Source organism: Lathamus discolor, chromosome 10 (genome assembly GCF_037157495.1).
Source record: "Lathamus discolor isolate bLatDis1 chromosome 10, bLatDis1.hap1, whole genome shotgun sequence".
NCBI lineage: Eukaryota > Metazoa > Chordata > Aves > Psittaciformes > Psittacidae > Lathamus > Lathamus discolor.
The window spans coordinates 9,440,439-9,468,320 of NC_088893.1; the positions used below are offsets into that span (position 1 = coordinate 9,440,439).

General features: G+C 39.4%; 1 protein-coding gene across 3 annotated transcripts; it reads right to left on the reverse strand.

Annotated features, from left to right (window-relative positions):
• On the reverse strand, positions 1-27,300 carry FABP6 (fatty acid binding protein 6). 3 transcript variants are annotated; one of them, XM_065690552.1, is made up of 5 exons: positions 27,288-27,300; positions 3,892-3,996; positions 2,880-3,055; positions 1,134-1,223; positions 1-521 (listed from the first exon to the last, which is right to left on the reverse strand). In XM_065690552.1, exons 2-5 carry the CDS (start codon positions 3,956-3,958, stop codon positions 468-470), a joined length of 387 nt encoding a protein of 128 aa, XP_065546624.1. In that variant the 5' UTR covers positions 3,959-3,996; positions 27,288-27,300; the 3' UTR covers positions 1-467. The 3 variants fall into 3 exon arrangements, with proteins under 3 accessions (XP_065546624.1, XP_065546623.1, XP_065546622.1); XM_065690551.1 differs by lacking the exon at positions 27,288-27,300 and adding an exon at positions 26,793-26,834; XM_065690550.1 differs by lacking the exon at positions 27,288-27,300 and adding an exon at positions 14,158-14,233.
• Positions 27,301-27,882: the final 582 nt, after the last annotated feature.

The window sequence follows — 27,882 nt, forward strand, 5'->3', positions numbered from 1 at the left end:
TTCAAGCTCCTAAATTTCTGCCCTCCAACTAGTAATAGGACAAAAGACATTTATCAGGTATTGCATTTTGATGTACACTTTGGGCAGAGTACTGTCTTATTCTCTAGGCAGAAGCTGAATAGAACTTCTATTAAGTAGGTGGAAGACAACATTTGAAAATGCTGCTAAGTCATTTGAAAGCATTTGATAAGCATCATTTGAAAATGATGCTAAGTATGCATCATGCCCTGGAAGACTGGACAGCATCACCAGATGCTTTGTTGCATCTTCTGATTTTTGCATTCTGATTTTCTGAGTATTTGTCAAATCTTTAGGCATGGAGTAAGATTAATTTTGAGGATAACATTACTCTGAAAACCAATTCTTCATGATTGTAAATACAATGAAAGAGAGCGGGAAAGACAATCCGTATTTATTTGTATTGTTGAATGTTTTCCAGTGCACTGGAAGAGACTGGCTGCACTGCCTTAAGCAATCCTTTTGCTGACCCTTTTGTAGACTGCACCAGAAGCAGTAGAAATCTGGAATAAAGAACAAATTAAAATTGGGTTGAACAGTGCAATTATAGCTTCAGTGTCACAAATGAAAAGACCTGCTGACTGGCTCACAGAACCTATCGTTTACTGAAGCAACATTTACCCTTTGGTAGAAGACATCTACAAAATAAGCTTAATGTCATTGTCAAGTTTGAAATATACAGTGCAAAAATATTCTTACACAGAAAGTTTTAGAGGTTTAGGGATAACTTAAATGTATCCTGGTTTCACCAACTCCAAGTTATCAACAAAATGGCAACATAGCTTTGGAAGATCACTGAAACTACACCACTTACAGTAAAACTTGTAAACAGCACTGTCAAACATCATGTTTTCTGATTCTCAAAAATTTTCCTGAACTGACTTACGTCTGTGCCAGTCATATCTGAGTGCCTCTTCAACAGAGACTAACCACAAGTAAGTTACTCTGTCAATCAAGAAAGGATGCTCATCCTCCCTGAAAGGAATCACTTATTGCTTTTGGAGAACAATTATCTCATTTGTGTAAAACTCAGAATTTTAAGCCTGCTGCTTTTGAGGAGGTTTTTATTTGTTGGTTTGGTTTTTATCAGCTAACCTGGATATTTGAGAACTCACCTCCACAAGCTTTCCTCCAGAAATCTCTGAAGTATAGTGATAGTTGGGAAAATCAGCTACTAATTTCCCATCTTCCATTTTTACAGTTGCCTGTAACAGAGAAAGGTTTAATATTCCCTGGGGTTGCTGGCATTTTTAGTATCAGATACATGGCAAACATCTGCACACCTGATGCTTAAAGTTTTTACATTAAAAAATGTTGTCGTGTATTACACACACAGCTTCATGAACAAGACTAAAATGTTGGTGCTTTAGTTCTTATATGTTCACAATTTAAATAGAAAAATGTTCATCTAACAGTCCATCTAACAAGTAGCATTCTCAGATATCAATAACCTGCTTGCAAGCAGCACAAAAGTCACTGTGCACAAGTGATGTGGATCTTTACCCTAGATCCTGTACCAATTGCTGTTAAAAGCTTCTTCTGTATGGAAGAATTATGCCAGGATGCTACTATGAAGGTCAGAAATACTACAGCAGCCCAGCTGACCACCAAAACTAGACATGTAATTCCACCACAAAATCAGTCTTGGCTGTAAAACTAGTCAGTCTTATCTGTGCTTTTAGCAATAAAGACAGATGAGGCAGTTATACTTCAAGGGAAAAAAAAAATTAATTTGCAAAATGAAGAGTGGTTATATTCTACCATGTACCAGATAACCATTTTACTAATTTATGTATGGTTTAGCAACATTATACTAAAAGGCAGTGGTTTCTCTGCTGAGTCATTTACTCTGCCTCCATCTTTGGTTACTTAATAGGCTTTGGATTGCTGAAGTGCCAGAGCCAAAAAGAATGGAATTTGGAGTATTTCAGAATTGTTAACTTTGCAATAGTTTGACCAAGTAGAATTGTGTCTTATTCTGTCTGTCAGGTTTCACAAAGACTTCTCAAAGCCAAAGACATAGTTTTTTACCTTTCATAATCAGAAAGGTGTGACTAAAAAAGTTCTGGAAATCATAAAATGTTATTGCTATGCTCTGTTTGCCACAGCTCCCTGATGCAACTACTGGTTTTCCTGTCTCTCCAATATGTATAAAGCATTTATCCAGTTATTTATTGCAGGGTTTTGGACACCTCACAGATGCAGAGGTTAGCTATCCCAAACTGTCTTATCCCTTTAAAAGGTTGAGAAATTAATAAGGTAAGTAAAGCAACAATTTTACAGCAGTTTTTGTATCCAGATTTTGTCCGTGACATGAGCAGATCAGTACTGTGTAATCTTCCATCTTGCAAGAGGCTGCTTAATTTGCAGGTTGCTCTGTACTTCCAATTGGAAGGAGTATACAGAGATATTTTTTTCCCCACCTTCACTTTACACAGCCTTTTGTTTAAGGCTCAGGCACAGGTGACTTCAAAAGGTAAGCACTGCAGACAGGCATGGGCAAAGCTAGAGACCACAGCACTCCCCTCAGCATACTGCAGCTGCTGGACCATGACACAGCTGCCAACTAACTATAGAGTTGCAATGAGCATTATGTTTGCTTGAGCTGCACACCAGTAGATGCTTGACACTCTACCCTCATTTTTTATTAGTACATACAGTTCTGAAGCTGTAGCTCTCGTTAAAATCAGATTTAAATATTTTGCTAGGGGCATCAAGAAATGGAAGCAAATTCCATGTTTCTAAGCTATGACAGATGAGAAAATCAAGTTAAGGAAGATCTGTCTGAGACAGATTTGATTTTCACCCCAAATTAAAAGACAACTGAGACAGGGTAGAACTGAGGAGCTAAATGAATATACCTTGAACTTTTTACCACCCATTGTCTCCATATCTGCTTCCTTGCCAACTGTGAATATGTTGGTCGTGGCGCGGCCTCCTGGGAAATGCTGTGTCCAGGTGAAGTCATTTCCATTTTGCACCACCTCAGTGACTATTTTGCAATTCCTTCCCATTTCAATCTTGTCACTGGGGAGACCTTAATCAACAGAAACATACAGTTTATCAAATCTAATAGCTTACCAGCTGTATTCGAATTGAAGCATGCTAATGGTATGTTTGTCCTCAGCAATATCAAAGCTCCGAGTTTAAATGACTGGTATAAAGGAAACTATAGGTACACAGCAGTGAATTTGCAAAAATAAGTTTTAGTCTTACATCCTTTTCCCTGAGAAACAATACACAGAATACATGTATAGATGCAACATATGTGCAAATAACCCTTTCTATTAACCTCCACATGCAGATGCGTGCAATTTAACATGTATGAACTTTTGTATGTGCCTTTGCTATGTAGTTGCACATACCTATTCACTATGTGCTAGTGCTACTTAAATTAATAAACAAAGCACTGAACTTCTGTGTTCAGATCATAGTGTCCATAAAAGCTTTTATGAGGTATTCACTGAAAGAGATTTGCACAGTTTTCTGAAAGAATTCACAGAAACCTGTTACTGTGTAAGATTTTGACAAGCATTTTCATACTAAATTTATACCCCTACTCATGAATGGGACAGAAAAAGTGACCTTCACAATGATCATACTGGAAACAACTTGCCCCTTCATTCTACTGCCACTGAAATGAAGTACTAATTCTGTAAAACAGGACTACTTTCTGCAGCTAGCAGTGCATAAGTGCTATAAGAATGAAAACTGAATCTCCTTGCTGAAGTGCAGAGCACTTCTACCACTTTAAGCCCCTGTGGATCTCAGCACATTTCAGTAAAAAGCACTTCAAAAAAAAAAAAAAAAAAAAAAAAAAAGGCATTTTAACTAATTTACAACCTTTAAGTCTTACACCAACAACATACTCACCAATCTTCGTCACAAAGTCATCATAGTTCTCATCACCTTCAAACTCGTATTTGCCTGTAAATGCCATGTTGCCCTGGTGATGAGGCTTGTAGAGCAGAGCAGCAGCTGGAACAAAGAATGAAGATGTGCAGATGGCTTGAGGCCCCAGTTTTTATAAACCAGCCCAAGCTGTTCAGCCCACCTATATCCACACCCCTTGGAAATATACTTTTATGATGTGTGGGAGTCACTAACATGGATGCCATTGACCTGTATGAAAATCAAGGTTATAATTCAATTATACATCCTTGGAAATAATGTGGAGATCAGCAGAAATCAGGGACAAAAGCTCAGTTTCCATTTTAGTGCATATTTAGACGAAGCGATGATACACTTTTTCTTTCAAGATTCTACTGATTTTTGCATTCAGAATAGAATAATGGTAAGACATGTTAAACAGGGAGAAAATGGCTTCAAAGCAGTGTCCTGAGATCACATCCTTGCTCTATTTGGAAGCATATGCTATATTAGTTAAAATATGAAAATATGAAACAAGCTGCACAGATTCCTAAGTAATTCTGGCAGGATATGGGCAGTGACAGGGTTCAGGGTGAATTACTGCATCTGCACATGTCTTACCCTTATCTCCATACAGAAAAAAAAAGAGGTATAAAATATTTTACACTACTCATACATACATACTCATACATACATACCTTATTTAATATCAAATGACAAACAGTCTTGTGTATTGCTTAGCAAGTGTTTGCACAAAGTATAAAAGCTGTATTTTGGAGCAGCAGAGTTCTGATTTATGCAAGAGAATCCTATGTTAAAAGTCAGGAAGTCTGCTGAGTAATTTAGAATGCATACAGGAGGTGCCCTATGCCTAGCAAATCCACTGCCACACACAGTTAGCAGGGTAGGAAATTCCCAGCTGCTGTGGATTGGCATAGCTCCACTCACTGGCTGAGGATACAGTTTTTAATCTGAAGAAAACTATCCCTAAAATTTATGTCAGAATGGCACCACAGATTGGAATTTTATTTTATTTAATTAATGAATTTAGGAAGGAACAGAAAATCAAAAAAGAAACACCCATTGTCCCCAGTTTTATGAAAATCTGGAGTAATACAGAACACAAATTCAACAAGTGTTGCTATGTGCAAAGTGGGTTCCATTTCTTAAATGCAATTAATTTAATCCCACATGCTAATACAAGAACATGTCTCTAGAATCAAGAAACTGTTCAGAAGAACAGGAACATAGACTAGGTGATTAAAAACATGGAAAACAAAGGTCCACTAAACTTCACCACTGCTCTCCTTGGTGTACTTTCACATTAATGTATTCTATCTAACCATTTCTGAATTTCTAGTTAATACTTACCTATACTGCACTCTATCAGAGAATGAGACAAGATTCAGTCATGGAATGAGGCGTCAGTAAAATGTTAAATATCATAAATCATGGTATATCATTATGGTTAAACTCTACAAAGTAGAAACACTGCTACATCTAATAGTTTTATGATCAATAACACTGTCTTTGAGTTCACACAGTCAGTTGTACACTCCCTCAGCTCTAAATCCTCCACGTTGGAGGGTGTAGTGTAGTTTGCAAGCTCTTGTACTGAACTGAGAAAGAATGGTGCCTCTTAGTGAATGCTGCCTCCTACAAGTCTTCTCTTTTATGGTCACATACTGGCTGTCTCTTGATGCAGCCTCACAGATTTGGGACTGGATATAGATTATGTCATACCAGCATTAAATTCTAGAGGAACTAGAAATAAGTCTGCCTATATCCAAATATTTTGTCACACCATACTACAATAAGCCCTTAAATTAGTAAATGTTGGGGGTTAAGGTTTCATTAAACTCAAATACATTTGCTATGTACTCATATATTTAATGGCATGTCACTTGTCAGGGTATGCTGCAACTCAATGAAAATAATCCTCTCTAATTCATATTATTTTTTCAATTTTACTTACTAAGCTGCTTTCTTCTGTACAAAGCCCCTGCTGGTCCCAAGTTGTATGGCCTTTAAACCAATGACAGAATACACAGGGCATGTGAGTTTTGAATAGGAAAACATTCCCTGCCTTAGGAAAATTTCTGCAGTTTCAACACTTTTTCTTACAGGGGAAAAATGAGATGGATTCAGAATAACACACTGACTGATGGGTGAAAAGTCTGAATCAGGCGAGAAGGGAAATTGTAATGGAAAAAAAAATTTCTGACCAAAAAAAGCTTCAGAAAATTCTGAGTCAGTTTTATGAGAGATTACACCTGTGCATAGAAAAGAGCTTACCTCATGCTCATGGCTTGGGAATTTATGTTATTTCTGGGTTAGTCTTTTACTTACTTCCTTTCCTGAAGTCTGTGAGAAAGTAACTTGAAAATCTTACATTTCATATGAAAGAAAACATTAAAAGTTCAAATGGAGATGTGGGTTTTGAAGTTTTTTAAAACTTTTTAAAACATTTGCTTGGGGGTATGTTCCTGGCAGGAAAAGAGTTTTCTAGAGCAGATGCAGAAAGTGAACACGAGTGAAGCAGAACAGGATCACGGTCAATTTGTAAAATCAAAACAGAACAAATGTCCTAGGAATTACTGCCTTCCCACCCCTAACCCTTCACTCTCCCCATATTTACTCAGCTTTAAATTGTACCATGCTGTGCAGTGGCTGACTATATTGTGCTAGAGTTCATGACGCCACAAAAGCCATACCATCTGCTGCCTGCATGCAATTAAAAGGATGTGTCCATACTTGAAATAGAAGACAGCCATATACCTTCCCTCTGTGAACATTCTCTGTGTCCTATGATTAGCATTCAAAACACAGCAGTGTGGGAGAAAAGTAAGGAAATGAGGGGTTCTGTATCTATTAGAAATATGTGAGATTCAGGGAAGGAAAAGAGAAACTTGTTTTGCCACCAGTGTTTCCTTTGCACTTTTGATGTCTGTAAAATCATTGTGACTATCCCACAACCATATTTGATGCTTAGTTTTTTTAATTACAACTCTTTCAGCTTAATCCCGAGATTGCTGAACTTAATGACCAATTGTGCAGGAGCAGACAACTGAAAATGAAACTTTATCAGCTGGACCCAGATGTTAGGCCCTATCTGTATAAAGAAAAACAGCATTAACATGGAAAACAATAAATTGGTTGCACATACACAGAAGCCTCAGTTCTCACCGCTATGGTAAAACTAAGTAAATACCAGTTAAGCTACAGCAGTGTAAACTATATACCTTTAATAGAGGCAAACCCCTAGTAGTTTCAGTCATACACAGATCTGAAAATACCATTTAGAGGAAAGTATCGTTAAGCTTATTTCATATATGGGAAAGCTGAAACACTGAAAGAAAGTGACTTATGAGAACTTATCATATACTGAATGGATGATGCAGCCAGTAAGAAATCTTCGGTCCAGGCACTAACCTAATGTCCACAGTATAGCACATTAATTTAAACATTCTTATAATAAACAAGCCTTTGGAAGCGAACAAGAGGCGTGAACCACTATTTACTTTAAACAGTCACCCAGGGAGTTTTATACTTCCTCATTGATGGGCTGGAAGAATCCTTACAGCTGTTTAGCACAACTGGCTGAGCAAGCAAGCCACTAGTTAAGATTGTTATCTCCATGTGGCTCAGTGTATACTGAAAGATAACCAGGCAATGTCCAGCTCCAGCTGTGGTTTGGAGAGTGGGTGACTGTTGAGTCTGTCCTCAGGTTAGCTGAGCACTAAAGGCTTGTCTTGCACTGGGCTCCTGGTGTTCCAGAGAGACACCCACAACCCTGTGAAGAAGGTAAATGAACTCAAGCCATAAACTCTTCTGTTTACACAAAACATACTGCGAAACAATACCACTGGCATAGGAACACCACATGGACCTTGAGGATAGATCGAACTGGATAAGAAAAATGACACAGCTATGTGGAGCAGGAAAAAGATAATCAGAGTATATGAACAGTACTTGAGCTTTTATGTTCTCTCTCTCCCTCTCTCCCTCTCTCTCTCAATATCAAATTACATTGATAGCTTTCTTGCAATGTGATATAAAAATGCTGATATCTACACAACTATAAAATACTTAGAGCTTGCCTGCAGTGGGAATGTTGTGGCATAGAGCCAGTGTGTAGTACAGTAAATTACCAATGAGTAACTATTTGACTGGGTGGGTCATTCTTGACACACATAAAGTACGAGTTTATTCACCTCCAAGGAGTTGTACACTAACACTGTACATGAGATTTCCAGAGCAGGTTACCAGCATCCATCCAAACAATAAAGGTAAGGCTACACAGTGTTAATAAATGTGCTTGCTCTGCCTGGCTGCTCAGGATCAGAATCAGCATAGAATAAGTTCTGAGCGAACATGCAGTCATCTGTACCTGTTTGTGCAGAGGAGTCTTTGACGTGCATTGTGAATTTGCACCTGTGTTTCTGCTCACTTATTCCAAAACAAATCCTTATTTTCATTCCTGCCTTTTTTGTTATAAAAATGTAGTGAAATTCAATAATGTATTGGAGAAGGAAGAATTTCACTCAGTAGCCTTCCAAACACTGAGTCAGAAAAATGTTTATTCCAAGAATAAAGGAAAAGGAGGCCCTCTGAATTTACTGCAGTTATGGTCACTTGTACAATTGTGTTAGTCTTCAAGGTCCCTATCTCTTAAGTTTCAGCTAAAACCAGTATTTATTTAATGACCGTACTTTACACTTTGCATTTACGGTATTATTTTCCTGCCACTTTGGAGCTGTCTGCATGTGATGTTGCTTTTGCATACCTCTACAGCAGTGCTTCATCCTTGGTGTGCTGATCACTGAAATAAATGATGCAGAGAACTCCAGAGTTATCCAGTAAAATAAAATAAAATAAAAATCCATGTCTATGTATACATGTATTTTAAATACAAGTATTTAATCCATTTTAACTGCTACAATGTAGTTGAATGGATTAAATTTCTCCTCTCTTATAAGGAGAGACTGTGGGAGCTGGGCCTGTTTAGTCTAGAGAAGACTTGAGAGGGAATCTCCTTAATGCATATCAATATCTCAAAGGTGGATGCCAGGAGGATGGTGCCAACTCTTTTCAGTGGTGCCCAGTGACAGGATGAGGAGCAATGGCCATAAACTAACACACAGAAAGTTTCACCTCAACATAAGGAATAACTTCTTTATGTTGAGGGTGGCAGAGCGCTGGAACAGGCTGCCCAGGAAGGTTGTAGTCTCCCTCTCCAGAGACATTCAAAACCCACCTGGACACGTAACCAGTTCTTGGTGGCCTTGGCTTGGCAGAGGGTCGGACCGGATGATGTCCAGAGGTCCCTTCCAACCCTAGCAGTTCTGTGAGTCTGTGAATGTAGGGTCTGCACGCTGCTGCAGACAACCTTGGCTATATCATTTTTGTGCTTAACAGAACTCAATTCAAATCCAATTGAATTAACAGCTATAACTGAGACTAGTGATAAAAATAAAAGATATTTCCCTGGCACAAGGTGAGAATCATAACAGAGAAAGGCAAAAGAATAAAAAGCTTCAGGTGCAAAAGCTGACAACAGCTTTCAAAAAGTGCCATTATCTTCAGCGTACTTGGCACTGTCTTATCATTTTCAACGGAGAAAGATGCAGCTGTTCTTTATGTAGGTCACACCAAATATCGTTGCTCCATAGGCGATTGTGTCTGCCATCTGGTGGCCAACGCTCAGGGCCCGGATGGCAGGGAGTGTATCCTGCTCAGCCCTCTCCTCACCCATGTAAACCCCTGGCTCCAGTCGGAACATACCAAGGTTTGCAGTAGCCCCGTCCCACAGCTGAATTTCAAAGAGGGATCGCTGATCTCATTCTGACTATAATCAGCTCAGTAAGAATCATGTTAAATATATTATTTATACTTCTATATAAAAATATATCATTTATACAAGCGATTATCTTCATATATTTCATCTTGGAATATAGCTCTAAATGAAGATGATTTCTTAAGCATTGGTTTATGGCAGCACTGACATAACATATAGCATTAGCCTTTGCTTAAATACAAATCCATCTGTATTGCTGTTTTGCTAGTCAAGAAGACACAGGACTGTGCTTCACACAGGTTTAATGTAACATTACAGGTTAGGGGCCAGACACTGGCTTCCCTGGATTCAGTGGGAATCATCTACAGTTGAACCAAAACTTCAACTGAATTAAATGACTTTATGTGCAAATGCTGTTTGCAGCAGGCTGGCATTTGTAAAACCCACTGAGTGGGTTTGGGTGACAATCAAACACAAATAAGAGTGTGCATGTTTAGATGGAGCAGCACTGCTTGCAGACAGAATGGAAGGCTTACAACCTTACTCTGTGAGATCTAAGATGCACAGACACCTTAGACCTCTGATTTTGTCTCAGCAAGCAGAAAAAAACCAGCAAACAACCCAAACCCATGCATTCATAGTTGTGCTTACCTAACTTTGTAACCTGAGTCACTGACCTAACATCAACACATAATAAAACTCATCTTTGAATGTATATTGTCAGGACTATGGTTACGATGAGAAGTTATGCAGAAAAGCTCAACACTGAATTTATCAGGATGACATGAGTTACAACTGTGTGGCTATTGTAGACAGCATAAATAAGCTGTCAAAGACGTAAAACTCTTGTGGAAGCTTATACCCAAAGGAAAAGTTCATCAAAAGTGAGCACTTAATCCCTTCTGTCTCCCAAGCCAGCTACCTCTGGTATGCAAAACAGCTAAGTCTTCAAATGCTGGTAGGAACAGAGGGAACTTTCAGGAACCAAATCAAAGGCCTTGGACATTGTTACTTTCAGAATTTACTTGCTACAAAGTCATAAATACAACACTTTTGCATTCTTTTTGTCATATCAGAGTCACCCTGCCCTTGAATGTCTTCCAACATGCTTCAAAGTTTATTAACCTTTCAGATGTGCTGTATAAAGCCAGCTGAGACACACTCAAAGACAAAATGGAGATAAGGAAAGTAATTCTATTAGTGAATGAACTAGGCTGAGCAGCTATCTTTGAAGTGCTTTTAGAAGTGGAATGCAATTGAACAAGAAGTACAGATTCAAAATAAAAGTAGGAACTCTCCAGTGAAAAGAAAGTTGCACTTAATGATTCTTTCAGAATGAAACCTGATCAGGAAAGCTTGTAAATTCTTAAAACAGCTGTATCTGGCAATTATTCAGCAATCCTCCACAGTAAATGGCTAATGATTATTAATTCCTTTGGTATTCCGAGTGATCATTCATAATGAATCTAGAATGAACTCATTTGGCGTTAATGTAATATGTAATTCCATGGGAGTCCTATTACAATGTTGCCTTATTAAGTATCCATTTAGTACAGGACTAGGTGTTACTATTCCAAACCCATAAGCAGCAGAAAAGTAGTTACAAGCAAGATGTTTTGAAAAGCTATTGCTTGCGTACCAAATCTTTAAGAGAGATGCTCCAGCCACCTCTATAGGACTCCTACAGGTGACACAGTATGGACTCTGTCCTTGCCCTAGAGGTGACATTCTGATGGGTAGGCTCTGCCTAACAAAGACAGGAAAGAAAGGATCCTACCAGCAGCTGAGAGAGAGAGCTATCTGTGAAGGACAAAGGCACAGATCTTCCCAGAATCCAGTATTTTGGGGATTCCATAAAAGGAAATTCAACTATTTTGTGCCAAAAGATTCTTATCAGGAAAACCTTTAGTTTGGATCTCCACAAAGGTCATTTCCAAAAAGTAAGAAAACCAAGTGATTCGTTCAAGCTGTACAAGCTGGTACGGCTTCTGTAAGAAGTATTTGGCCCTGCTGCCCCTGACTGTTGTTCCTGATCTCCAAATGCTACCTCAACTGGACCGCTGAGGTTTGGTTTGGGCAACTGAAAAGACAGAAAACTAAACCTAAGGAGAAAAAAATAAGTAAAAATAAGTGCTCGATTTTCAGATAGTTTCATCAGTTTCCAGCTGACTTGGTTCCCTGAACTGTCTCAGTTGTGTGGTCAGGCCCTGCCAGTACAACAGGAGCTACAAGAGAGAGGTGGGAAAGATGAATGGCACCATCATCAGCAGCATCATGTAGCTCTTTCATTGGCCTAGAGGGGTTGCAAACCACAGATTGAGAGCAGCCTGAGTAAGTGACTCCTACCTGTCCTTCAGTCACCTCCTACTTTGTGCCGGCACAACCCTTTATGCAGTAGTGTAGCAACCAGAGTGAGGGTGTGATTTGAATTAGAAATACCAAAGATAAAATACAAAGGTATTTTTCAGCTGTATCAGCGCTCTGATCCAGTTCTTTTCATGATCACATAAACAGCTGTACTGGCATAGCGCAAGTACTGGCATGGAGAAAGGAACGAGCAGGTGGAATATCCGCACAAGGTGATCATGCCACACTGAGGAATGCTCACTGTAATCACAGTCTGAGTTATACATTATGATCTATATGAAAAGAATAAAGAAGTCCAAACCAATAATTGTAAACAACGCTTTGGAGAAGAAAAGCAGAAATATGCTCATGCTAATCTGGTGATGCGTGCCTAGCTCAGGGCCACTGAACAAATTTTCTGCAAGCTGAAGGCTCAGTACAAATTCTCTGAACTCATTATTTCATGTTGTCTCTTCAGAGTCCAACACCCAAGTAAATCAAATCAGTACTCCTGGACTTGGAGGTACCAAAACAAAGAGTCGGGAAGGACATCTCTGTCCCTTCTGTCTCTTCAGCCTCTTCTGGAATTGATAGCATTCTATGCAGCTTCTTGTCTGTGTTACCATAATGGGCAGTTTACTCCCTGGTTTGTAAAAATCCTCTTCCAATTTCTAGTTTAAATTAATGCATGGTTATTCTAGGTCTGTTTGTGCTTGTGACAGCATTGCCCCTTCTCTTAAGCAGAACTTCTCTGAGTTCACCCCAAAATCCATAAGACAGCAGTTATGTTCTTTCTTTTGCTGAGGTAAATAAATTGGGCTAAGCCATGACAAACTGTTAGACACTTCTGAAATTACAGACCTTTTTACTTCCTTTTATCATCCAACTATTCCTCTTCACTTCCTCCACTTTCACATAACCTTTTTGGAAGAGAGGTGACTGGGACCTATAACATTTTCCAGCTCAGCAACAGGTTTCATTGGTACAATCCCCGCCTTTTAAACTAAGGTTGTTACAGACATACTAAAATCTTCTGGTTTTACAGTAAGATTGATACCAGCAACTTCTTGTGAATCTAATTGATCCTTTTACTTCAGGATTCTTCTCTTTAATCAATAATACTAAATGTTAACAACTGCATCCAATTCAATGGAGACTGATAGCAGAAATAGGAAGCTCTCTCAATTTTTAAGTTCTAGTAAACACTACAACAGAAGATGTGAAGATCTTTGTTATGCCAGTTTTCACTTGTGTAATCTGAAAACACAAAATAAAACTAATTTTGGCTACTAGCACTTTGGCTCACACAAAACTGGTATGATTTCTTTGAAATATCATATTTTGGTTAAGAGCCACTGTGGAACATTTTGAGCCTCAATGGGTTTAGTCTAATACAGTTGCTAAAATGGGATATAATTCAACCTTATCTGCAGTCTTCTGCACACTGAGTTAAAGACACTACCTCTATATATTTCCTTGTTCCATATATTTCTACTAGAAGTCCCTAAAAGAAAGTAGCTCTAGCTCTAATAAAGTTATTAACTGACAACCCTAAAGATAGGAATCATTACAACTACTCTTTCAGACTTTTCTGACCAAAATGCAATAGTCATCTCCCCTTTACCTACATAGTTCATGTGATGTGCTGTAAGGATTTTATTACTTGATAATATCAATGTCATTGTACTTGCTGACACATCAGGACAACATGGCTCCACATGGGAGCTTATCTTCAAGGTAATCTAGTCTAATCTGGAGACTTCTGTCCCATGGCTGTGGTCTTCTGCACAATCCTCAGCCATCACCAGAAGTGGGGAAGAAAGCTACGTACTAGTGTAAAATAAATGTACACTGTATTGGCATTTAAAATTCATGGGAGCTGATAGTGGGGAGGGTAACTGAATGGGATAGGCTGCTACCACCAAATACCACCAACACCACCAAGAAAAAAATAATCAAATTCTTTCTTAGCCACAATCCACCATGTAGTTGGAAGGTACTGTGCTCTGGAAGCCTCCTCTCTAAAGCTAACCATGAAATTTGTATGACAATTTATCCAAATTAGGCTTAAAAGGCAGCAGGATGAACATGGGCTGAAGTCAGGTCTCAGTGTTTCAGAAACTTACCCTGCTTCTGCAGCACAAACTGGAGCTCTGCATGGCCTCTGGTGGCAGGCCTGTCACCATAGCTGGGCAGTTTGCAGCCCTCGAGCTTGTGTTTTCCCATGCACTGAACTGATTTGCACATCTTACAGTTATTCCTACTTCTCACATACCTCCTCTGCAGCACTCTGTGATTGCATTCTAGCAGGCAGCAATTCACTCCACTGGAATCATCACAAAATGCTTTGCTCCACCTGAGAAACCAAGGAACTGATGGTTTAGTACACATGATGTTGATTTAGGCTTTCTTGAAGAAATGCTGCACAGAGCTTGCCTTTAACTATGTCTACTGAAGTCAATAAAGAGCAATACATAACACCATGCTTAACTTGTTTTTCTGTAGGAATTCTGTTAAAAGCTGCTGTTTCTTCCCAAACAGGTGATATTCCAAAACAATAAACCAGTTTTTAAGTGCCATTTGCCATACAGAAGACAGACTTCAAAAATCTACAGATGTAATACAAGGAACAGTGAAAAAAGGAGATTATAAACAAATTATTTCCCTTTCTCAATTTTACTCACATTATTTGCTATTAAGCATAGGCTACTGCTGCTTAGCCTTTGGATAGAAAGGAAGGAAATGATGGATTTTTAACAACAAACATTATCTACTGAATAAAATACTCCTATTTAGGCTTGCAAGACAATGTATTTTGTTGTATTAACTGAGAATCTAACAGAAACTGCAGGTGTTGGTAAGGAGTAGCTGAAAAAAAGAGCATGTTTTGAAGCATAGGGACATAGATTAAAAAAGTGGGTTTTTTTAAGACAACAATTTCACAACTTCCTTATTTTCATGCATCTTCTGTAATCTCACCATCTGTGTATCTGGATCATCAATGGTTACTGAGGCAAATACACAAAGCTGCAGAACTAAAGGAAGGCCAAATTCCCCACTTGGCCTGCCAAGGGAACTCCTTCTACTGCAAGGGTTACTCAGAGTTCAGTATGCATGGAATAAACACAGCACACTTTATTATGCATCCTGCTTTCCAGACTGCTGCTCCCCAGCCCTCTATCATTAAAGCAATAGTACTGTATTTTAAATACAGATTATGTAGTTTGCCCTAGGTCATATAAAATCGGATTAATAGTCAGAAAACCTGATTCATTGCTGTCTGCTAAAACAATAGACACCCCTCCACCTCCAGCACATTGCCCTATATCTCCACCAATTTTCCCAAAGCGTATTAAGCTCCATCTATTGCACTTATAAAACCTGCTGCTGTATTTGTGGACATAACATAACACCCCATACACAGTTGAATTCTGCTATTCCAAAGGATTCTTTCAGCTGCAGTTCCTGAGTCTCTTTTTTTTTTTGAAGGCACATCTGTTTCGCAGTTGACTTTTTCTTATATTTTAAAATCATGTTTACTAGTTCCCTCCTATCTCCTTCACTCTTTCAAGCTTTTCCTCTAGTCTCTTCTCCCGCAGGCCACTTGAAGAGTTAGATGGACCAGAGAGCTATCTGGTGATAAGCTATTTGCTACCCCAGTAAGCCAAGCAAGCAAGGGTTTTGTCTTAAAGAATCTCAGAGGCAGACATGAGAAACCAGTGTTGGAGTGAATTTTTCTTATGCTAGTGCTGCCTTTATAAAGTGCCATGCTGAAAATACTGATGCAGGTTAATTCTGCAGGAACAGAAAGAGTCTGAAAATTGCAAAGCAAACCTTGAAATACAAGTAAAGCCAGTTTTCTTTGCATGCAAGTACTTTACCAGGGCTTCAGCTAAGCTTTGGTGTGTACGATTCACAATTTATTTCCTTAGATACATTTAAGAGGAGAAATATGCTTTTGTAGCAGAAAAAATACATCCATCTCGCATCCCATTTCTTCACCATCTCCAGAACAAGCAGATCTTTGCACTGGCTTGTTCCATTAACTGCATCTAGCCTCTAGTGCCTCTCTTCAATGGTTTTATTTATTCTTGAGTTGGTCAGCAATAAATATGCTGTTATTAATCAAGCAGCACTGATGGAAAACTGGGAAAATGAGACTATGTTATTAAGGGGTATGATTTTATCTTAAACCCTGGAATAAACCAGATTTCTCTTCAAGCTTCCTTCCGGAATCAGAAGGAAAATCTGGAAAACACTTTGAAATCTGACCTTCCACTTGGATAATTTTTTACTTCCTAGCACCAAACAACAGCTGTTTCCCTCCCAAATGATGGGAAAGCAGCAGCCAACAAAAAAAAAGAACAAAACAAAAACAAAACCAACCAAACAAAAAAAAACCCCACCCCACCCCCCCCCAAAAAAAAAAAAAAAAAACCGAAAACCAAACCCAAAAAACCCACAGTGACGATAGTTTGTTTTTTCAAACTTCATTTTTAACATAAACTTGCACATTTGAATGGCTCAGTTTGGTAACATCTACACATCACTCATCATTCCCAGGATGCTTAAAAATTTGGATGTTGAGCTCAGCAACTGGGTAATGTGCCAGCCTCCCAATACTGTGGTTCATCAGACACAAAAACACTGACAGAATTTGCACATAACTTAAAACCCAGCTGCATCCACCATGAACACAAGGTTCTAGTGCCCAGAATTATCCTTGTGCCTCCCCGGTGAGCAGGCTGAGGTGGTTCTAAAACCAGCGTGAATTCCTCTGGATGTTTCTCCAGAGCAAGCATGGTTTTCAAGAGCAGACCCTGAAAATCAGGGAGGCATATCTGTGTCATGAACCACACTGCCATCTAGTGATAATGCTCTAACCAGGCTTCTAAACCGAATGAACGTTCTAGTATGTCACAGATGGACTTCTGCGCCAAAATCTGTGCAGTTTGTGCCCTAAATGACAGGAGATTTAAAGAAACCAAAATACTCCAGCGTGATACTGGAATTTTTTGTATGCATACAATCCAAGATATAGGCAGATTATTAAATGTCTTGATTGAAAATGCTACTTAGTGCTTGTTTAACAGCAAGTCTTCCACCCACCTTCAAAGCTCTTTTGCTGGAAGCATCTGACAGGGTTCTGTAAACACGCCACTATCGTTTTCGCTTGAATTTACTCTCTGTTCACACAAAGTGGTTGTTTGGCTCAGGTTGCTAAGGGCTGCTTTGCAATAGAACATTACTTCAGTTCAAGGTGGGCTGCCTTTGGCTTTCATTGTGCTTGCTTTTTTTCATTTTGCTTCTTGGCAGAATGCAAAATTCTCCACACAGAATAAGCCATAATGATTCCTGCATGCAAAGCCAGGATGACAGCAAGATCAGCCTTTATCATAAAAATCCCTCTCAACTTGCTAATGCAGAGGTGTGATGAGGACATTCTGATATCGATCTGAACTGTCTCTGAGGACTGAAATACAAATTTCTTCAGCCCTCTGTGATTATTAATTACTAACTCTTTACAGTTCCAGTACACTTTAGTGTTGAAACTGTCAATATCCTTTATAAATAATATGTTGCAAAGGCCACAGGAATAGTGCTAGTACTTTTCTCAAGGTCAGAATGATGTCTGGTGGGTCCACCACTGCTTAACACATCTGAAAATTAGTTCTCCCCTTCTGACTGTTGAGCTTCTGTTGTGATTATGGGATAGTTTTCAAGATATCCTGGGTATAATCCACGACCCTGCTGTATTCTGGAGCCTGTAAACCAAGTAGGCTGAGATAATGGAAAAGAAATAATCATCATTTATCCTTCTCTATTCATCTCCTTTGAATGTTAGGCTCACACTTTACATGCAGATATTGACTATTTCATGACCTTCACTTTGGCAGGTGGGATAGGGGAGATAAAATGCTGAAAGAGGGAAAATCAAATGGGAAAGAAGGCTATATGGAAAAACCAGAGCTAATACAAAATGGGAGCAGGTCTCCCACTGAGCAATACTGGAATCGGCAATAAAACACTTCATAATTAACAGCAACTAAAGCTATACTTAGAGGATTAAATCTCTGGGTAGCGGGCATTTTTACGCCTAGCTTTCCTCTTGCCACCTGTGGAAATGCTTATACTGAAAGGTATGGTGTATGAGGGAAGGCCGAAAGAACAGTGTCTCTTTGGTTTGGAGAAGTGAGGACAAAAGGGAGACCATACTGCATTCTACAGCTACCTTACTGGTGGAAAGAGACAAGATGGAGTTAGACATTTCAGAGGCATGGTGACAAGAGAACAGACACCACTGGGAATATGGGAAATTCTATTAGCTATTATGATTTTTTTTTTTAAACCATGAGGCTGGTAAAAAACTGGTCCAGGTAACCCAGCCAGATTGTGGAATCTCCATCCTTGGCACTGCTCAAGGTAGAGATGGCCCTGATCATCTAAACTTTGAGGCATCATGCCTTTAACTAGACAACTTTTGAGTGGGGGTCAGACTAGATCACCTCTGGAGGTCCCTTCCAACATAAATCATGAGTCTATGACAATACAAGCAACCATTTCTACCTTGGGAAGTGAGCCAAATGCCATAGACTGCTAGAATCATAGAATTTTTTAGGTTGTAAAAGACCTCTAAGACCATTGAGTCCAACTGCTAACCCAGCAGTAGCAGGCCCACCACTAAACCATGTACTTCCAAGGGATGGTGACTCCACCACTTCCCTGGGCAGCCTGTTCCAGTGCTTGACAACCCTTTTGGTGAAGAAATATTTCCTAATATCCAATCTAAACTTCCCCTAGTGCAACTTGAGGCCATTTTCTCTTGTCCTATTGCTTGTTACTTGGGAGAAGGCACTGACCCCTTCAGTGTAGTTGTAGAAGTGATAGATAACCCCTGAGCCTCCTTTTCTCCAGGCTAGGTTCTCTCAGCTGCTCCTCATCACACTTGTGCTCAAGACTCTTCACCAGCTTCATTGCTTTCCTCTGGACACACTCCAGCAAGATCTGTGCTGCAGTGAAAGGCCCAGAACTGAACACAGGATCTGACGTGTGGCCTCACCCCTGCCAAGTACAGGGGGATGATCACTTCACTGATCCTGTTGGCCACACTATGCGTGATACAAGCCAGGATGCTGTTGGCCTTGGCCACCCGGGCACACCCCGGCTCACATTCATCTGGCTGTCCTCTGCCCAAAAATTAAGCTCACAACATAGTAGGAAAGTACAAGCATGAAACAGATTCCATCTCTTTCCCGAACTCTCACAAGTTCTACTTGGCACAAACCTGGAAAATAATTTTCAAATGTTTTAAACCACTTATAAAGTTAATTCCTTTACCAACGACCCAAAATAGTGCCAAGCACCTGGATTTTTTTTCTTTTGTTGATTATTATGCAAATAAACTTTGACACAGTTAGTTTATCAAACCTCCTCATTTACTAGAAAACGTAGTGATTAGCATCAATAAGGCCACTCATGCAAAACAATGTTTTTCTGCAGAGGAACATCATCTTCTAAGAGCACTGTTGTCTCAAAAGTCCTAATTTTTGTGAAAAGATGATTCACTATAAAAATACACCTCCACTGCTGCACAATGCCTTAAAGTTATAAAGCTATTGCTATCTCCAGGGACTGGCATATAGAACAAAAAAGAAAGTTAAATTTTGCTAATCACACATGATGGACTGTAAGACAAAATCTGGGTTTATAACATGGATTTTAAAGCCAAGGGGAATCTACTGGTTTCCACTGTTGATTCTAAAACCATCAATCGGCATTTCTAGTCAGCTTTTCTACAGATGATTTGTACTTTTACGTCTAGTTTATACTTTGGTTTTGTGGGGCTTTTTATCTGCATTGTTGCCAGGAAGCGTTACTATTTGTAAATCAAGTTGTCACTAAGTGCTCTTTGGCCAGAGGCATTAAGACCTTCTGTGCCCTAAGTTCACAGCTGCATCACTGCCTCCAGCTTCCTCTCCAAGAAGAAAGGCTTATTAGATTATTGTCACATGCTGCTACTCTTGTGCTTGCACAGAGGCTGACCAGAAGACTAGAGAGAAGATCTGCTTTCCCCCGACTCTTCAGGCTCCTCAAAGCTGAAATGTAGTTTGCTCAGAAAAGATGTATTGACTATGTAGGTCCCTGCATAAAGGAGTAATTCTTACAGAAGCACACAATCATGAGGGTGGCTATTGGCCTTTGAGTGATGTTCACAAGCATGGAAGCAGCTGGAGATGTTTTTGTCCATACCCTGTAATTAGGGACTGAAGGAACACAGAAATGTTGCCTGTTATGGAGAGCTGCAGCAAGAGGTTTCACATCTCTTCTCTATTCCTGAGGAAGAATGACCAAGCTAGAACTGATTTATATGGGGTCATCACAGCACAAAAAGTCAGGAAGAGAAATGGTTTGAATCAGCTTCATAGCATCTTGCTGCTGTGCACTGGATAAGCTTACAAACAGGAGACAGGCAAGCTGAGAACACAATCGCTGCAGGTCCCCTTTGCGCAGTCACCAGTAACTGGAATCAAAACTAACCAAGACAGCAGTGAAAAGGGAAATCCTTTCTGTACTAATTTTTAGTCTTCTGTTTGTTGTTTTCTATAACAATAGTGGGGGTTTCTGAGAGGTTTGTTTTTGTTTGGTCAGTACTTTCTCTTTCTCAGTCATTGTGACCTACATACAGACATGAACCAAATAAAAAATTAAAGAGAGCTTTATGTGACATGCTTGGCTGAGGCAGCTCTGGAGTTGCTGTAGCCTCTGTATTATTTTTTCACACAGGTTATGAGTTTATATAATTTATTTTCTTCACTATCATAATGAATGTTCAAATACCTCTCTCTTAAAATAATAAAATTGAGAGTTTACCCACTGAAGGTGGCACTGATGGACACACTTTTGCCAGTGTTGTTATCCTGATATTAAAAGAAATACTAAACCCTACAGTTATTCCTCTGTCTGAAATAAAACACAGGACTGAGGCACATAAGGAAGTTACTGTAAGTTAACATGTTATCACTGAGCCAGGTACTATACGCCACAGATGTACTGATACACAGGTTCCCTTAGCTGCTTGCCAACAAGCAGCACATGTTAGCTTAAATCATTTTCACCAAGACACTTTGATGAGGTTTGGATGGTGCAAGAAATTACTCTAGGGATATGGAATCCAACCCCTGCCATAACTTACATTTAAATCAAGATGGGTAGGATCATTACCACCTGATGACTGTTCATTAAGTCTGGTTGAGATAAATTTGGTAGTCAGTTCAACTCCCAGCGGCTGGAGAGCTGCTGCAAACTGATTTCATAGCACAAAGGTCTATTCCATTTGGAATAACTCAAGCTATGAACTGATCTCTGGATCACTGGCTGGAAGCAGAGCTGTCCTGCAGGCAATTCACTACCACAGCTGGCACCATTTTGACAAACTAAAAAATAACCAAGACCTGAACTGCCCTGAATATGCCGCATGATTTCTCCCTGCAGTTCAGGGCTGGATCTCCCCAGTACAGCAAGAAGCCTGTCAGGGCTTGAGATATACCTGCACACTGGGTATAAACGAAGATGTGCAGATCCCACTGCTGTCTGTCTGGCACCTTTCACCACCCCTACATTGCTCAGCAGTTAGAGAGAGAAACAACAGGCATTTCAGCATAGTGATAGAGAAGCAGCTGGCTGGAGGATGAAGGAATAGAAAGAAGCAATTACACTATTATGGCTATCAAACAAGCCCACATTACTCGTGCTTGGGGGTGCAAGGCCAGCTCATATCCACCTTTGCTGCTGATTGTTTTCTTGACAGAAATTGCTCCCTAAACAGTCATGTTCAGTGATTATTTGTCTCCTTCCTTCTTCTTCTGATTACAGCCAGACTGGGATATCCCTGATCCGCATAGAAATGAATATTTTAAAAGTCAATGCTGTCCTCAAAGGGGCTTGTGCACCATTAGGTCTCCAGATTTACTGCACTGGCAAAGAACAGTGGAGTAATGAGGTAGCAGCAATAGGCTACAAATGAGGAGAAAAGAACTGAAAGAAAAAGATTTTTGTCTCAGTACATACCTAACTGTAAATTAAAATGATCATTGAGGTCCTGCCTTTATATAAGGAATTTTCAGCAAATTTTGTAACCACACTCTGTGTTACAGTAGCTTTTCTTGATTCTTGACTCAGGACATGCACTGTATATTGCCTACGATCAGTCAGGAAGCACTACTATCAAACAATAAAGCATATTTAAACATAACTTTTGATGTATTACTGGTTTGCATCAGGTTCTCCTGTTTCCTAGATTTCTGCATGAGTTTTCCCACAGCTAACAGCAAAATAATAACTATTCCCTGTGGTCTACGACAGCAGCACAGATTTTTCCCAGAACTCTTGAGAAAGCACATTTATTAATTGCAGTCTGTGTACCCAGGCTGATAGGGTTGGCAACACAAACGCTAATGAATGTAAGGAATTGTATCACAGCCTCATCACCTGCCCTCAGAGTTTTAAGCCCACTGCCTATTTATGTGCTGTTAACTACCCCAGTCTCCCCTCAGAGCAATGTTCAAGTCCAAGCCACAGCTCAAACATGCTCCCTTCTGGATGTATTGCTTTACATTAACCCAAACCCAATCCCATAACTTAAGTATTGGTCCATTTTTCCTCCCCATTCATAGGCTCTCAAGCCTCTCTTCTGGTCATTCACCAGCTCTAATAAGAGCCCTGAAATCAGTTATATTCAACCTTGACTCACTGGGTGGACCTTCTCTCCCATTGAAACATCTAAAGCTTTGTGGTTGCTTTATGCCTATAATGGCTGTCTTTACTCGCTTAGCTCTCGAATTGACTCATTTTTTCCATTATTTGGGAATGATTCAAGAGCTTATTCTGATTTGACCAGCTCTGACTCACCCTGGGCGACTTCCGAAATTAGGATAAAATCGAGATTGTTGTAGAAAAATCAAATTTACAGTCAAATTGTAACTACAGTCTCTCTGCTGATGCAACAAAGAATTCCTGGTTTCCAATCTGAATGCAGAAGCCATATTTGTCTGGCCTATCACTGGTCCAAGCTTGTATCAATCAGCCAGTTTGATTTTATTCTGAAGGAAACAACAGAGGGAGTATCACGAATTCCTTTTACACAAAATGTATGCCATAGAGGACAAAAAACCCACTTGCAATTCTAAAAATTTCACTATACCACAGAGAGAAACTCATTCATACACATATATGGACCCATGATGAAAAAAAATGGAGAAATAGTGTCAAATTTCCCCCATTACAATGTATTAAAATAGACATCAGTGTTTTGAATTATAAAATACTTTGTTTCAATACGGTGGCTTAAACAAGCATTTAAAATTTTCATATTTCATACACGAGACAGTAGCGAAGTCTGTTCTATGCCTGCAAACACAGCATAGGTCATGTTAAGAAATATGCATAAAGGGACACTGTCAGGTGAAAAACATCAGGCAAAATTCCATGGGCTTTACAGGTTGCATCATGAAATTCAAGGTGCATTTCAGGACACTTTCGTTACTCAAATGGATGCCAAAGCAGAACAAACTGACCACCCCCAGCTACACTAGCTTGAAGTAGAGGGATTGGCGATGGAACATTCAGTAAAGGTAACATCTAACTGACACAGTAATCAATGACATGGGGGGTGAAAGTAACACTAAATGCTCCAGCGTTAACTATCTAGACTGCAGGCCTCAAAACCACAAAGAATGAACCTCGTATGAAGTGCAGATTGCTTGGAAGCAGTGTTGCAATTTTAAATCATTCTCAATCTTTTCCCCACAACAAATAGAATGACAAGGTACAGTTCATTTGTTTTTTTAACAATTTTCCCTCTCTTTTTATTCCATTACTTCGGTTGAGCCTAACTAGAGGAATCCTATAATCTTGCAAAAAAGCAGTCATTAATGTATCTTCCCTTTTCAGAATGAAGCATCCATATTGCAGTTTAATTTCTGTATTTTCAAACTAATATAAACTATGCTGGCAAAAAAGCATTTTAAAATCAGTTCTCAATGTTTTTGCATCCTCATTATGCCTACTAGAAGCTTGAAGTAAAAGCTACCACATTTCTAACCAACCATTCCAGTGAACGGAAATAAATTTAGGCTGGCAAAGGTATCTTTTCCAAGTGGAGTACATACTATTCAGCGTGATGGTTTTAGCTGTAGTGGGGAAGGAACTCCATCTGTTAAAAACAACTGCTCTACAGCTACATCAGCATATCCGTGGTACTGCACACTTGGCCCTTATTCTGTGATAAACTCCACATGGGGAATTTGCTTAGTAGAAATATAGAGAAGTGCAGCATAGTTACACCAACATATTTCCTCACAAGAATGGTGAAACAATTGCTGAAGACTTGCATTATTCTTTTTATTATTTGTTGGGGGGTGAGAGGGAGAGTTTCTGTTGAACAACTCTAGAAATAAGAAAACTGGGTTTATAAAAGGTACTAATACTGCATCATCCTTCATATGCAATTCAAAATCAGATAGTACTGCTATTATCCCAGTGAAATAGCATTGTGTGTTTAAACATTCTGCACTATTTTCATGCATTCTACTACAGTTTAAGAATCTGCAGTACCTACTATTCAAGTTTCCTTCCCTAAGGCAGGCACTCCACTGCTTATTCTCTCGTATTTAAATTAGCCAGTAACAAAACAAAGAAGTGTGGTGACATTGAGCAACTGCCTAGAAAATACACAGTTATATTCTTTAATTATAGCATTGAAACTCCTAGCCTACAGATACCACAAGATACTTGGTAGAAAACACTATACAGCCTCAGCAGATTCCACACTGAAGAGCTGACATTAACCAGGCAGAAAAAACAGGACTCTGGTACATGACAAAACCACAAGCATTCCTGATAACCTCAACAATATAAAAACTGGGCTTTTCAGCTTTAGAAAGTCACTTGACCAATGGAAGAATTGCAAAAATCTGGAGAACCACATTCCAACTTTCTGACAGAGGCACATTCACAACATCCTGAATTCAGTCTGGCTGTGAGGCTCCATGGGCTGCACACAGCTCTGCTGAACTGCGTCATGTGGGTAAAAACATTCTGTGAGACAACACCACTTCCTGCTTAGGTCCTTGTACTGCCTTTACTGCAACAGTTCAGATTTCATTGAAATGCTCTGAAACCCTGCTCAATGTCCCAAAATCACCTGTCAGAATGTCACAGATTCCTGCTAACAAAACAAGCCTCTCTGATATAAACAAGAATCCAGTTCTGCATATTGTGCTTTGGCAAAACTTCTATCAATTTCAACTGTCAAGTAGAACACAGACAATCATGACAAACAACAAATGCAGGAGCTCAACCGCAAGATCCAGCCACTCTTATCTTACGGAATGCAGTTAAAAGGAACAAACAATGTTTTGCAAGTTATCAAGATCAGTTCTAATGACATACATCATCTGCCTTTAGAGTTGCCAATAGATAGATATGCAGAAGTCATGGCTAAACACAGGCTGGATGACACAGTATCACAGATGTTATTATACTTTGGCATTTGTAATTTTATGGACTTGCCTGTGACAGGACCAAGGAAAAGGATTTCTTAGCATTTCATTCTGAGGGAGTCACTCCAACTTTAGATTCCCAAAACTTTTGGACAAGCAATACTTACTATCTTGCAATTTTTTCCACTGACCACCATATGTCCCTATCATTGACAGGATAATCAAGTCTCTTAAGTTAATCATCTCTGACATGGGTTTGTGGACCTGCTGATGGACATAAACCACAGTGGTTTATTGATCACAGTATCAGAACTACTGCCTGTTTTGTTTTGGAGATGATGGAATATTTTTTCTATGGCTATAAGGCTTGAGTTAAAGGGAGTCTCTTTAACACAATTTCCCAAACATTAATAATCAAGCACACCCTTGAAAGATAACAAAGCAAGCTCTTAGCTTGAAGGATTCTTCCTCTTGACGTGCAAACCAATTGCAGATAGTGTTTTCTCAGGGTTAGAAATTACAAGATAACCTCGGAAGAGCAATTAAGAAGTGAGCTGACTTTATCAAAGGAAGTGAACTGCCAAGGACCATGCTGGGTAGTGCTGATGAGCTCTGACAGAACAACAGGCTGAGCCTGAATAGTCCATAAATTGAGCCTACCTGGAATTAGATTAGGTAATGGTAAGAAAATAAGCGTATCAGATATGCATAAAATACAGGCAATACACTTTGTTTTGAAATACATTTAGCACAACAGGTTCTAAAACTTAAAGTCCACAAGAAAATAGCATGAGACACATATGAGAATAAAGATCTGTAAGAGAACACATGATGTATTGAAAAGAGCAAAATGATTTAAGATCTAGAAAGAACTAGTGCTCAGAAGTGCAGATATCTTAGTAATCAGGACCTAACATTCACATTGCCATTTCACTGTCTTAATGACTGACCTCTGCAGTCTTGTGGCCAGACTGTCTTTCAAGTGCTCTTATTTCAGGGAGCACTAAAGTCACTGCATGCCGAGCATATTTTGCTGTCAGTGTGCAGGGGAATGTCTGTGTCTTGAAAACAGTACAGCATTTTCTCTGTTGCATACTTAATGCTTAAGGGTGTTCAGCAAAGAAAGGCCTCTACAACTTTAGGCTAACCAAGCCTGGTTAGACAGTGGTACAAACACAAAATTGCTGATGGAATTAAGGCATGTGACAACACAACATTATAGCATAGCCACCATTTACTAGGTGAAGGAAGGTATTTCCCACCTGAAACTTCAAGTACCACACATTTCTTGATCCAAATGAAGAGCTGTTCAGCACGCAGCAGAGAAATTACGAAATTTTTGCAAGATGAACTTCCCTGTTAAAGATGAGATGGGATGACAGCACTCAGCTCCAGCTGCTCAATTGTATATGCATGCCCTTAGACTACTGACAAGATGGCAGCACTGTCCTCAGCTAGTTCTCATTTCAGGGGAGGAGGTGAAGGGTGAGAAGGACCTTATTTTCAATACCTGAAAATTTGTACTGCCTTCCAAAGAAAGTAGGGACACAAGGACACAACAACTCTCCTTTTCCACCCTCCTCCTCAAAAGGTTACCGAGAGCAATCTCTCTAGTTTATTTCCCTATATATTCCCCCTCATACCTGTGATATTTTAAAATTAATAATAAACTTGTCATCATTATTATTAAACACTTGTGACCATCCATTATTTTTATCAAGAATGCAGAAATACAAAGAGGAGACAGGGACACGTACAGTCTGAGGTACATTTTCAAGGTCAGAAGAGTTGAAAATGCTTGCCTGTGATGATGGAATTTCTTGACTTGGTAAACTGCACATCAGATGGGGCCTGAGGAAGTAAGAGGGTGGATAAAAGGGAACTCTGTGGAAAGACTGAAAGAGAAAAGAAACAGACAAAGTAGGAATGAGAAGCAATCCTCTGGCAAAATGGTACAAAAAGGAAAAAAACCACAATACCCACCTGAAAAAACAAAAAAAAAAAAAACAACAAAAAAACCCAAAACCAAACTGGCATTAAAAATTGCTAACTGCAAGTTTTCATTCTAATTTTAGTCAGAGAGCTGAGCATCTGATAGAGAGATGACATGTACACATAAGGCACAGAGACATTAGCATACACAAAAGGGCCTTGACCTCTCCAACTGTTAGTGCTTTTGTGTGTGTGTTTGCAGATACCATAAGAGACAAATTGATCCTCAGTGTAATTGGATTAAAAAGTCAGTGGAATTAGAAATTAATGTTACCCTGAATATCTTTATATTGATGTGATTACATAGTATGGGAAGATTCTAGGTCAGAGTGGCTCCCCACACCCCCATGAGAACTGCAG

Excerpts from the sequence above, each read along its gene's own strand:
- FABP6 (XM_065690552.1), bottom strand. The coding sequence starts at position 3,958 with ATGGCATTTACAGGCAAATACGAGTTTGAAGGTGATGAGAACTATGAT. Across the intron at positions 3,056-3,891 it reads TGACTTTGTGACGAAGATTG|GTCTCCCCAGTGACAAGATT; the intron begins GTGAGTATGTTG and ends CTGTTGATTAAG. Across the intron at positions 522-1,133 it reads CTGGAGGAAAGCTTGTGGAG|ATTTCTACTGCTTCTGGTGC; the intron begins GTGAGTTCTCAA and ends TCTTTATTCCAG.